General features: G+C 35.4%; 1 protein-coding gene across 17 annotated transcripts in view; it reads right to left on the bottom strand.

Annotated features, from left to right (window-relative positions):
* Positions 1-14,326, bottom strand: part of TRDN (triadin) — a 373,079-nt gene that overhangs the window by 145,806 nt on the left and 212,947 nt on the right. For all 17 annotated transcript variants that reach the window (XM_067702211.1, XM_067702214.1, XM_067702210.1 and 14 more), the window contains one exon: positions 2,775-2,828. In XM_067702211.1, coding sequence (XP_067558312.1) covers positions 2,775-2,828 — 54 coding nt within the window. The remainder of the gene's footprint in view (positions 1-2,774; positions 2,829-14,326) is intronic.

Genomic DNA, 14,326 nt, shown 5'->3' with positions numbered 1-14,326 from the left:
TCCTCCATTTTGGTCTATATTCCATTCCTGCACCACAACTTATTGTGTAATATCTATTAACTAGATTGATATCCCATCTAAGTTCTAACTGGCTACAGAAAAATCATTGCCTGGATAACATTCCGTCTGCTCAACATAAACCTGCCCAAAAGTGAATCCTCTTCTTTTCCCTGAAGCTCCTTCCTTCCCCTGGGACTTATCACTATGACAATTATAATGATCCTATTCACCAACACTCGAAAGCTCAGTACCATTTTTATTTTTTCTTTGTTTCATCTGTACAGTTTATCAAATATTATGTCTTCAAAATGTTCACCTTACTTACATTTCTCTAAAGTCATCTGCGCCATCCTAGTTGAGGTTATTGTCTCATGTCTTGATGATGACAACAACCTTTCATAATTATCGCTCTTTATATCTACTTAAGTCATTCACTTACTAGCAATGCTTTTTTTTCTTCCAGTTTATTTTTTAGTCATGCTACAAACTCAAGTCACCCCTCATCCATGAGGAATCCCTCTTACTGAAAATCACTTTGTCTTAATTCTTTGGCATTTATTATCTCTACAATTCAATTCAGCACTACAAGATATTCAATTTGTGTTGTTACTTAAATTTCTCATATCTCCAAATTGTAATCTCCTGTAGTATAAAGACATTTATGTCATCGTCTTCTCAGTGCCTCCAAACTCTTTGTTAAAATAATTTTTTAAGTACTTCCAAAAAAGAATGCTATATCTGAATTATAATTAATATGTACATATATACATAATTTATATAAAATTAGGGTTTAAATAGTTCCTTTGTTATAAAAGTAAAAAAAATAAATAAATGAAGAGATATACTCTAACTTTTATCCCACTATAAACATCACTGTCAATTCTGTCACTGTATCTATCAAAATTATCAGTCTCTGCTATAGCAGTATTGCCATTGTGTTTAAGCTGTCTCCACATGGAGTACTTGCAAATATTAATTACTTCTATGCATAATTTAATTATGCAGCTGTGGTGTTATAAAACCTGTCTACGAAAGGTCTACTGAGTATGTGCACAACACAAGTGACATTTATCCCTGTTTGGTGTGTCCCTGCTTTGATGTGTCATTACAATTTAAATTGTGAACATATGTATATATAGCCCCTAACTCTTGCCTTGTACACTGTTCTCAATCAGCACTTTCATCTAATCTCATAAAAGGATAGTTTTACAAGTCTTCGAAACTCTACCTGATTATTCACTCAACAATAAATGCTTTATTCGGAAAGCATTAAGTTCTGAGTCTGCCTAATCCAATGTACTTGGAATGTAAAAGCCCATGGCCCCGAGCTCAAATCTGAAGCAGATTTCCAAATGCCTCTTCAATTCTCTCCCCTAAACTCCTCTAATAGGAGGCTGAAGTAACACTAAGTGCCTGCCTCGAGTCATAGTTCCACACCTACCATGACCTTCAGAAGCCTCAGTTAAAACAGACTGTGCCAGGCTATTGTGTTTTATGAGAACATATATGCATTAACTGCAATAATTCTTGAACTAGGTAGTCATTCACTTAAGGAATCCGCTCTGAGCTGCATTTTCATGAATAGAAAACACAAAAGTGATGATAATATTTGCCCTGCTTTTCTACCTCCCATAATATTAATGACATTCCTGATGAGAACTCTTCTAAAGAAGAATCAGTTTTGTTGATCAACCCAATGATCAAATGAAAACTAAAACCTTGTATCGTAGTTCTTAACCATTCTAGCACATATACTTTATAAACAACATGACTGGGTCAAATGGCTAGTCAACCCATTTTACCAATATTTACTAGGATGATTCTGTATGTCGTTGGGTCCAGGATTAAATGTAACAGAAAATTTTGGATCAGATGGAATCATGTCATGTGCTCAGCAGACTTCTCAAAGTCTGCTACAAGGGGCTTCTGAACAGAAACAAATGTACCACCACCTAAATGCATCTCCTTTATTGGTCAATGCTGTATAATGTGGCAAAGGAGAAAAAATAAAGATTTTCTCCAGTAAATATTTTACTTTTTCTTTCCTAAGAGTGTTCTATAAAGTGGAAAATGGAGTTAGAGTAGCTTTCTCAAAGGATGTGATTTCAGGTGATAGTTTAAAAATAACATTACAGGAAAATTATTTTAAAGAAGTACTTTTCCCAAATCGATGATTTAAAGAATCAATATACTTTCTAAAGTTCTCTTAAACAAAACCACTTTTGATGTCCCAAAGATATTAGTGAGTGATAAAACAAATTTTCTCAGATGGCTCATAAAAGCTAGGATAATTACTTTGTAGTCATATCTGATTTTTGCAGTCTCGATATACAGATGAAGTAGTATTAATTTAATAACATTCTGACTGAATTTTCTAGTATGACACAAATTTAAATGCATAACTAAAAACATTGGAAATTTTATATATTTGTGTATCTCTATCTGTCCATCATATTATCTTCTATGTATCAATTAATCTATGGTTTATTTTTGGATGTACAAGTAAAAGCTCAATGACAAACCTGGAGTCGAGATACGAATTCTTGGGTCATTCAGTGTCTCCTCTGCAAATGTGGCATTACTCTCAGTTGCACTTTCTCCAATAACTAAATAAATTCTTGAAATGTGCATCTTCATGCAACAACAAAATGTTTTCTATAATAACCCAGCAGATGGTGCTATTCTGCAATAAACAGCTTTGGCTATTGTCAATAAAGTGCTACTATAAGTTTTTTTTTAAAAGCAATAGAATTTTTAAGTGTTTTGTTGCCTACCTTGTGCTGCAACTTTTATTGTCCCTTGTTTGGCTTCTGGGACTTTGCCAGGATCTTATGGGAAAAAAAAAAAAGAGACATAAATAAATTACCATGAAGTACTATTTCAGAAGGATATAGAACAACAAAAAAAGGAAAAATTATAAAAACACAAACATAAAAACACTGCCCTTGGCACTCAGAATTTTTGTTAAGAAATGAACACAATTATTAGGAGAACCACTGAGAATTAGGCTTACCGAGACAGAAATAAAGTAACTGAACCAAATAAAATCATAAAATAAAGTTTCCCAAAACTATTTTGCTTCACTGTTAACTGACCATGGAATACTTTGCATTCATTAAGCACCTGAATTTGATTTTTAAATTTTATTTATTTATTTATTTTTGGCTGCATTGGGCCTTTGTTGCTGCGCGTGGGCCTTCTCTACTTGGGGTGACCTGGGGCTACTCTTCATTGCGATGTGTGGGCTTCTCATTGCGGTGGCTTCTCTTGTTACTGAGCACGGGCTCTAGGTGTGCAGGCTTCAGTAGTTGTGGCAGATGGGCTCGGTAGTTGTGGCTTGCAGGTTCTAGAGTGCAGGCTCAGGAGTTGTGGCGCATGGGCTTAGATGCTCTGTGGCATGTGGGATCTTCCTGGACCAGGGCTCAAACCCCTGTCCCCTGCATTGGCAGGCAGATTCTCAACCACTGCACCACCGAGGAAGCCCTTAGCACCTGAATTTGAAAATCTCAGAATTCTTTGTATATTATTTCTGTATGATTAGCCCTTTGAAATGCATGGAGCATTAAGACATAAATAAAGTGGCTCACTGAAGGTCACTGAGTAACTAATAAGAGAACAAAGCCCAGAACAACCAAATTCCAGGATAAGCTTTTGACCTAAAATGTCATTCCCTACACTGCTGTGGTGCCCATCAACTATAACCATGGCCCTGGACAACAATATGTGTTGTGAGAGTATGAGCAAGTTTCATTTTGAATCTTTCTTCCCTCTTGCCTTAGGGGGGTTGCGTTGGCTTTTTTTTTTTTCTTTGTTCAGAATGTTCTCTTCAAAGAAACGGGGTACCAAAAAAACCTCACTTATACCATAGACATTTAAATATATTATTTGATTAATTAGCATGAAAATAAAGGAGAAATAAAGATTTTTAAAGCAATGGATCATTTCACATTTCACTAAATAATCGTTCATGATTGTCTTTACTAAGTTTTCAATAATTGAATTATCATTTAACAACATGGGAAGGAAGATTTGCTCATTTGTTTTAGGTATTAATCTTTATTTGCTCATTTATCACATATTTATTTAGGACCTATTATTTGTATGTACTAAGCTAGGTGTAAATGTAGTAGTTGATACACACATATATTATAATCTTTCATTTAATTATCATCAAATGTTGATTACAGGTTAATATTATAATCCTAGTTAGAATTATAAAATAACAAGATTGCATCAGAATAACTTGGCCAAGAATCATAAGCAAAGAATCAATGTTTCATTGGCCAAACACCAGAGGTTTAATTTCTAATTCATGCTTTACCTCTTGTTGGTGAGATAATTATTCATTTGTATTATAATCATGATACAAAAATAGTAATTTTTCATTCTGTTTTTGTATAAAAGAAATATTATTTATCCACATATATGGTTTACTTTATTCCTAAATTTATTTCTTAAGACAAAATATCTTTTGTCAAAATTAAATTGAGTCCATTCTACCTATGATCTTTTTATTATTAATTTCTTTTATTCCTGGAGGAACATGCAACTATCATGTTAGTGCTACCTTTGTCACATCTAGAATAGTTGGTCTCAAATCAGAATTAATCAAGATTTACACATAGTGAATTCTAACTAATACATTTCTAAGTATTACTCTACCCTATAACTAGCATTTAGTGGGTATTTAATAAATAATTGGTGAATGAAAAGGTGGATGAAAGGATACAAGAATACATAGGAAAGATCATCAAAAGTACCCTAAACTGCCTAGGTGTTTTACTACTTAAAGATCTCAACATATCAGAGAACTGTAGAGTAGTTCTGATTTAAAAAAAAAAAAAAATTAAAAATAGTTGTCAGTAAAGTACCTTAGCATTTTTATACTCAAATTTCCCCCATCTTTTCTTTTTTTTTTTTTTTAATGTCTTCTTAGACCACTGATTCTTTTTTTTTTTTTTTTTTTTTTTTTGCGGTACACGGGCCTCTCACTGCTGTGGCTTCTCCCATTGTGGAGCACAGGCTCCGGACGCATAGGTTCAGTGGCCATGGCTCAAGGGCCTAGCCGCTCCGTGACATGTGGGATCTTCCCGGATCAGGGCACGAACCCGTGTCCCCTGCATCGGCAGGCGGACTCTCAACCACTGCGCCACCAGGGAATCCCTAGACCACTGATTCTAAATGAGTTCTCCATGCCTACGATTCTGTTGGACCACCCGGTATACCCAATTGTGAATTATGGAGAGCTTTTCTTAGGGCCTTATTAATAACTTCTCCCATTGATCATTCTGTTCCTCTGTCAGCCTCTAATCTATTGAGGACACATGCAGAGGTGATCAGATTTGACATCTGCTAGTGTACAGTATTTCCATTTTCAAAACCAACGCTTTAAGAAGGAAGCAACTCTGAGACCATAAATGTACATTAAGAAGGCCAGACAGGGCTTCCCTGGTGGCGCAGCGGTTGAGAGTCCGCCTGCCGATGCAGGGTACACGGGTTCGTGCCTCGGTCTGGGAAGATCCCCACATGCCGCAGAGCGGCTGGGCCCGTGGGCCATGGCTGCTAAGCCTGCGTGTCCGGAACCTGTGCTCTGCAACGGGAGAGGCCACAGCAGTGAGCGGTAAAAAAACACTACACGAGTGAAAACACATTAAATCTTTACAAACAAGTTTTCAGTATACATAATTTTCTCTCTCCTTTTGATTACTGCCAACTGAAAATGAAACCAACCTTTTACTAGGAAAATTTTCAAATATATAACAAAATAACGAATGTATAATAAGCTCCAACCTCATTGGTGCTCTCAACACCCATTCAAAAATTATCAAGTGATGGCCAGTCTTATTTCCTCTGTATTACTCACTGCCTCTACTACACGCAGCCCAAATGAAAATTTTATTATATCAAATAATTTTTCCTTTTTTCAATTTTTTATTAGATAATTTTTATAGTTACATTTTTGAAATAAAATAGTGATTTAAATAAGAACAGAGGACAATAAGAAAATTCAACTGAAGTTTATAATAATTCTGAAATCCATAAATAATATTTTGGAGCTCAAAATCAGAGACAGGATGGACCTAGATTTAAGTGTCAGTATATGTCTCCTGGGAATGTTTTAGCAGGAAATTATCAGAATAGTTAGTATTCTTAGCTTCCTGAAACATGTTGTATTTATATAAACAAATTGTCATGAATCAGATTAGCCAAATGTTTTAGTGTCTTCTGATTCCTTAGGCATGAAACAGTCTGACTTAACAAACTGAAAATATATTGAGTCTGCAACTACTTTGTTAAGAAATCAATTTTTGCATATAGGTTTAAATATTAGTTTAATATCATGAACTTTTCATCTACAGGACTCTGTTTATACTCTGACTTCTTTTAATGTGAAGTGTGAATCCACTGAGTTTTCAAATGTAGGGTTCACATAACTTTAACAGCAAGCAGATTGCTGCACTGCGTGTCTAGTATTGGTCTTTGACTAACGGACAGCAGATGAACAATAATAGCATTGTAGAGAACCACACTTACATTTTAAATATTTTCTAAGAAATCTTACAGTTCTTCCCAACCCCAAATCACTGAATTTAAAATATTTTCCGGAAACATTTCTTTAAAAGCCATCTCTTGCTAATTCTGCAATGGTACAAGGCATTTAGACTGTTCTTAGGTGAGAAAACTAAATATAGAAAAGTTGAATGACTTTTACACAAACCGGAAGAAAAATTAATATTTATTGATTCAGCAGTAAACTTTGAACCAGCAATATAAAAACCTCCTTGATTGTTCAAAAGTATACATCCTTTTTAAATAAGATACTAGAAACTAATGACAAATTATCCTGCAATCCAATGAGCTGCTAAATCAAGCTCTAAATTATTGTTTTCTAGTCTTGTAAAATCCAGTATTATTTTTAGGTGTACATACTCCCCAAATAGAGAAAGGTTAACAATTAAGCTAAAACTTACTATACGGTTAAAAGCTCTTAAACTAACTAAGCCTCTTGTGCCTGTAGCTCCAGGAAAGCATATTTCAGGGGCATTGCTAATTTCAGTATGATAATAACCCCACTGAGATGAAATTAATCATGAAGCAGCCTTCGGCCATCCTGTCTGACCAAGAGGACTGAAGCCTGAAAGGAGAGCCTATTTGCTGCCAGATATGCAAACTGCAAAAGGTGCACAGTGCAGAAATATGAATAATTTATCAAAATAATCTGTTATTGCTAGAGGTTAAGAATCTAAATAAGCTGGCAGCATTGCTTACAATAGGTAGCATAATTTAGCTAGACTATTTTTTTCCAGAAAATCTTCTGATCGAGGAATGTATTTTGTACACTATTTGCTTTAGAATCTAAATAGCCTTTAACTTAGTATCATAGCATTATAGAGTTTAATTCAGAAAAAAAAAAGATTCTTCAAGGTTTGCTAAAATATTCTCCTGATTTTTTTCTTAATCTTTAAGAGCACAGACTATGTTTTCCATAAAAACTATTCTAAATATTTCTTAATTTGAAAAAAATAATTTTGATGTTTTAATTAAATATAAGTCAAAATCTACCTACAGTTTCTACACATGGAATCACATTTTTCCTATATTATTTGAAGAGAAGTAAGCTTAGGGAGAAAAGAAACTGGAAAACATTAGTGAGAATATTTACAATTAGAGTAACGGGCATTTCCCCTCATGGCATCATCTAGCTCTCTGAATGTCTAAGAATGGCAGGTTTCTTAAACATTTAACAATTTAGAATTTAGAGTTGAAGATCAAGGTATAGATTTATTTAAACAATTAAAAGAAGAAAACTTTTTTTTTTTTTAATAAGAAGAAAAGTATGAATGAGACATGATTTGGCCTTTCACTTTAAAAAATATTTGGCATGAGGCAGAACACTCTATGACATAAATCACAGCAAGATCCTTTCTGACCCACCTCCTAGAGTAATGGAAATAAAAACAAAAATAAACAAATGGGACCTAATGAAACTCCAAAGCTTTTGCACAGCAAAGGAAACCATAAACAAGACCAAAAGACAACCCTCAGAATGGGAGAAAATATTTGCAAATGAAGCAACCGACAAAGGATTAATCTCCAAAATTTACAAGCAGCTCATGCAGCTCAATAACAAGAAAACAAACAACCCAATCCAAAAATGGGCAGAAGACCTAAATAGACATTTCTCCAAAGAAGATATACAGACTGCCAACAAACACATGAAAGAATGCTCAACATCATTAATCATTAGAGAAATGCAAATCAAAACTACAATGAGATATCATCTCACACCAGTCAGAATGGCCATCATCAAAATATCTAGAAACAATAAATGCTGGAGAGGGTGTGGAGAAAAGGGAACACTCTTGCACTGCTGGTGGGAATGTGAATTGGTTCAGCCACTATGGAGAACAGTATGGAGGTTCCTTAAAAAACTACAAATAGAACTACCATATGACCCAGCAATCCCACTACTGGGCATATACCCTGAGAAAACCAAAATTCAAAAAGAGTCATGTACCAAAATGTTCATTGCAGCTCTATTTACAATAGCCCGGAGATGGAAACAACCTAAGTGCCCGTCATCGGATGAATGGATAAAGAAGATGTGGCACATATATACAATGGAATATTACTCAGCCATAAAAAGAAACGAAATTGAACTATTTGTAATGAGGTGGATAGACCTAGAGTCTGTCATACAGAGTGAAGTAAGTCAGAAAGAAAAAGACAAATACCGTATGCTAACACATATATATGGAATTTAAGAAAAAAAAATGTCATGAAGAACCTAGGGGTAAAGCAGGAATAAAGACACAGACCTCCTAGAGAACGGACTTGAGGTTATGGGGAGGGGGAAGGGCGAGCTGTGACAGGGCGAAAGAGAGTCATGGGCATATACACACTAACAAACGTAGTAAGGTAGATAGCTAGTGGGAAGCAGCCGCATGGCACAGGGATATTGGCTCGGTGCTTTGTGACAGCCTGGAGGGGTGGGATAGGGAGGGTGGGAGGGAAGGAGACGCAACAGGGAAGACATATGGGAACATATGTTTATGTATGACTGATTCACTTTGTTATAAAGCAGAAACTAACACACCATTGTAAAGCAATTATACTCCAATAAAGATGTTAAAAAAAAAACAAAAACAAAAACAAAGAAAAAAAAATATTTGGCACGTTAAACGGAAGGCTGATTCCAGTCAGATTAAGAAAAAGCCTTCTGCCATACAGCTAATAAAACAATGTAATGTGATACCATGGGAAGATGTGAGGTCCCATTCCTGGGGTTGCCAGATAGATATCTGTTTTCGAGGGGTCCTCAATGTATCTGCTTAAAGCAAAGAGGCAGCCCCAGATGATCACTTCAGGTCCCTTTCTACTTCTGTAACACCTTTCCAAAATCCGTGACTATGAACAAAGATACGCGAATTTGAAAAAAAATACCTATGTTTTGATGGAAAATTTCTTGATTATTTAGTTTTATTATTGAGGCTTACCTTGGTAGTCCTCCCTTACCATAAAATAATTACCCCCTTTTCTTTGATCATGTTTTAAAAGCAAGCATTTTAACCACCAAACTGGATGGATTCTCTTAGGAGAAACATGCTTCCTAGAAGAATTAGGACTCAAGTAGAAACTTGACTTTTATTGAAATAAATGTTATGATTTGGAAAAATTATTGCATTCCCAATATGAGTGATTTATTTCCTTATCTAAGATCGATTTGGGCTCTTTAAGTGAAACAAAATAAAATTTAAAGAGTCAAGAGTTTATTTTAGAAAACAAGCTATTTTATTATGTATATTATGCATACATATCAAAAAAACAAAATTTCTGGCTGTTCAGCCATATTTTTCAAGTAAAATTTCAGTCTTAAAAATTAAGTGATATGCTGTTGGTAGGTCCCTTAACTCAGAACTTATACATACTATGAGGAGTGATTTCCTCACTAAATGATACCATAGAGCATCATGATCTAATTCAGCCCTTAAAAACCACCAGCCCCTATTGTTCTAACATTAGTAAACAGTGTCTGTGAATATTACCATTCTGGTTTTCACTTTTCTAGACAATAAGAAACACACACATGCCCCCTTTTATCTCATTACCCAATTTGGGAATGTTATAAACAAACAGAATTGTTAAGCATAAAAGTAACCGTATAAAAATGTAAAAAAAAAAAAAATGAGGATAGTGGAAGCAAAAACTGAGAGCAAAGCATGGTTTATTTTCATTCTCTCACACAATTCTTGGCACTAAGAAGGCATCCAGTCAATGTTTTTGCATGGGTACATGAATAATGATTAGGAGAATGTTTAAAAAAGTCATTGTTATCTGCCTGAAATTCTAAACCAAATAGGTAGCGATTATCCTCATAAAACTGTTCAGACTCACTGAGTCTTTTTTTTCTCTATAATACTGCACATGCCAAAATCTGAAGATGTTATAATCAGCTTCAAAGAGAATCTACATTTCTTGAAAAAATGGCTAGGTTTATAAAATGCAGATCTATTACACTGGAAAATTAGCATGATTTCCAAAAAGAAGGAATCCTTAACAGAGAGTCCTAAATCAAAGCAATCTAAGGAAGAATTCAGGGTTATATTTTTTAAGAAACGCTTTCAGCTAAACTTTGTCCTCAGGTTTAACAGACAATTTAAGGTTGCACAACTCAATTTTATTAAATGAGAAAATACTTCTCCAAATAATTACTGAGTTCTATCACTCACTCTTGCTTCTGTATTGTTTGCATTCATGCTTACTGGGGGCAGGCACAATACTTAAATGTAAGGACTATTTCCACACACAGTCTGGTTAGGGACACTACAGGAAAAATGCCAAATGAAGGGCACAGTAATCTGAGTTTTGGATTTTGGCAATTTTAAAGGAGGCAGGAAATAGGTAAGGCTTGAAGGAGAGTACAGAGCCACAAAGGGGTGAGGGAAAGAAAGTTACAAAGTGAATGACTGGTTAAGTATTCCCGTGGATTATGCATCTATCTGGCTGGGGAGCAAGAGTCCCCTTTGTGTTAATGAGAAGTAAAAATGAAAAATTTTAAATTGTTTAAAGTAAATTATGGGCAAAAAAACTAACCTTGAAATCTCAGTGAATGAGATGTACTTTTTTCTTAGAACATTAAGAGCCATTACACTTTTGAGCAAGGGAGTTACACAGCAATGTTTCGAAGAGATAAACTTTCCATGATTGTCAAGAGAAAGGGCTTATTCTGGGAGCATAGAAACCAGGTAAATTGTCACTGAAATACTCTAGTTGTAAAATGATAATGTGTAAAACTAGGCAGGTGTTCATGGAATGGAAAGTGGAAAGAAAATAATTAGTTAGACATTTAACAGCTTTCTTTTTCCTCCTCTGTAGATGTGTTTGACATGTACAGAGGAGGAAAAAGAAGGCTGTTTATTCAAATATGACAGGTTTAGGACCTGATAAACAGAATTTGTTTTAACATAATTTATTTGAAGTTTATAACAGAAATACATATTGCGTTTGAGACAATGGTGTAACTTCAAGTGAAAATATTAAGTAGACATTGGGAAAAAAATATGGCCTTTGAAGACATATGGAGATTCTCACATCATCCACATAGAGGTTAAGTTAACATTATGAGAGGAAGAAGGAACAGTTTTTCCAAGGGACAAACAGAAGTTGGCTTTCTCAAGTTGGCTTGAGAAAAATATTGGTTGAAAATGTATAAGAAAAATTCAGATGTTAATTTCAGCAAAGGTCAAGGAAAGAGGATGTTTAAAAAATGAAGAAATAAACCTCAGGATTAAACACAAAGAGAGTTTGTTTTTATATCTAGAGAGTCCCTGGCAACATTTTTGAACATGATTTTGGAATTGGGATGCAAATAGTAGGAAGCCTATTGTTCTGTGCTGGTCTCAGCCTATCAATAACCTATGTTGTATCTGGACAGGGCCTTGTATTCTTATTATGATTGCAAGACACCCTCAGCAATAAAAACAAAAGAGGTTACTTACGGGTCCTGGAAATTACATGGCACACCTGGAGGCCACAAAGCAAGTTCTTGAGGGGAGACGGAGAGAAAGAGAGAGCTAGCAGGCCTGGAGTTCTGCCTTTGTTGGGGTCAAGGGTTGGGCCTAGGGTTTTGCAGACTCACTACTGGTGAATGAAAAACGTAAGAGTGGGAGTTTAAAGCCTGGGAAGAGAAAAAGCAAGCGGCCCAAGCGGTCGGTTATCAAAATAAACCAAGATCTCTAAAAAAAAAAAAGCCTGGACTATGGAAGGTGGGGGGCTGGGGCAAGATGCCTATCTGAGACAGCCATCTAGGAAGTGGTCTAGGTGCCTATCTGAGACAGCCATCTGGGAAGTGGTCAAGGTGCCTATCCGAGACCGCCATCTGGGAAGTGGTCAAGGTGCCTATCTGAGACAGCCATCTAGGAAGTGGTTTGAAGTGGATGACTCTGAAACCAAAGCTTAAGTCAGGCACTGGCATTTAAAAAAAAAAAAAAAAGCCAACTGTCAGGGTTTACACTACATCTGTCTTTAGGGGCTTAAGGTGGGCGGTGACTAAATCGAGGTGGAGGGTGTAAGTCATTTATTTGACAAGTGTTGTAAAAGGCACTAGAAAAAATGTGGCTTGAAGGTAGCAGGAGAATCAAGCAAACGCTGTTTTCAAAATAGGAAACTCCATTTTATTTGAAGAGAGCAGAAAAATACCTGATGGAGAGAAAAATATTAAAAAGTCCGGGAGGTGCGAAAGCTATTAAGGTAGAAAGATCCCAAGATGGTGGAGAGAAAGGCATCTCTTCCTCTGGAAATCAAAATTACCCTATTGAAATGCCAACAACGCCCAACTATTTCCTGTAAGGGTAATATTGTGATCAATGACGAGTACAAGGAAGACGTCCAAATTCAAAATACATTCAATTTAGCTGAAAATGGAATTTTATTAAAAAGGAAAAATATGAGAGAGAAAAGGATAAAGAGAAAAAACTACTGGAGAGAAGAATTGAAAAAAATGTGAATACAAGCAGTAAATTGTGATAAAAAACAATGACAGTTGAGGGAAAAATGGGAAAAGATATTAGAAATGAAATTTATTATTGAAATGACTCAGGTTTTCTAATGCATAAAATTGTGCTATTAAATATTATATGTAGGTATTCTGATATATCAAGATTATAGGGCAACCTTTTTTATCTCTAAAGCTAAAGAGGACCATTTGGCAAATAGTTAACAGATCTAATAAAGCCAGAAAGCAATATTTGATTATTTTCTTCTATCTGATATGAAGATTTCAACCTTCTTGGGTGTTTACTAACATTCATGAAGAACAAAATACTTGGATGAAGTGATCTAATTTTTGAAGCTATGTACTATAATAGCTGCCACATGTTTGAGGTTTTTTCCCCTAATCTAATATGTAAAGTATGCAGTTGTTTGTTTAAACATGAAGGTGATATTATTTGCTGTTTGTTACCTCTGGGATGTATGGGAAAATATGCACTACATATTTGAGATGAAATGTCACTGAATGAGTCATAGATAACAGTCCCTATTTATTCTAATTTTAGGGATTGTGGACTTATTGTAATGTGTGATGATCTGTTTTTTAGCACAAATTTGTGTCACAGCTCTAAGAGTTCAAATGCTTTAACTGTCAGTTCACACATAATCGATCTAGAGAAATAAATGAGCTTCACAATGTTGTCCTCCCAAGAAGGATATTTCACCACGTCGTGCTCTCCTTTCCATCAATGTTAAAGGGAATTATGCACACCTCTCAGGAACAGTAGTCCCCAATGTCAAGCATGCAGACTTAAACTTAAATTGATATTTAGCAGGAAGCCTAGAGGTTCTCTTAACAGCAAAATGACAAGCTGAGGTTACTAAGGACTGACATTGCTCTGAAGCCCACACTTTCACATATTGCGCAAATGTACTGCTTTCCCTGGGACCATACAATGAAGCATAATAGGTTACTTTAGCAGCCAGTCTCTACCTTTGAATATTCAAAATCCACGCTCATATGCACAAATAAGGGAGTTAATATTTCAATTACTGGAGCCATGTGCACAGAAGTATTTGAGAGCAAATGAGTGAGTGCTAGTACATGAAAACACCTTCCCACATACTTTGGTAAAAGGCAAGGTATTAATCTTCTTCCAACAAATGACTGAACTGAAATCCACTCTTAGAACTATAAGGTTTCCAAGTAGCCCATCCCCAGCATCTCACAGATGGACTGGATTCCACATGACCCATGTGAAGGCAATGAAAATTTTACAAATATGAGCTACTGTACATATCTGAGTTCAGAAACCAAAGAACAGTTTGAAAAATC

This window comes from Pseudorca crassidens, chromosome 13 (assembly GCF_039906515.1).
Source record: "Pseudorca crassidens isolate mPseCra1 chromosome 13, mPseCra1.hap1, whole genome shotgun sequence".
In the NCBI taxonomy this organism is placed as follows: Eukaryota; Metazoa; Chordata; class Mammalia; order Artiodactyla; family Delphinidae; genus Pseudorca; species Pseudorca crassidens.
Note: the sequence above shows the minus strand (reverse complement) of the source record. Positions and strands in the feature narration are given on the sequence as shown.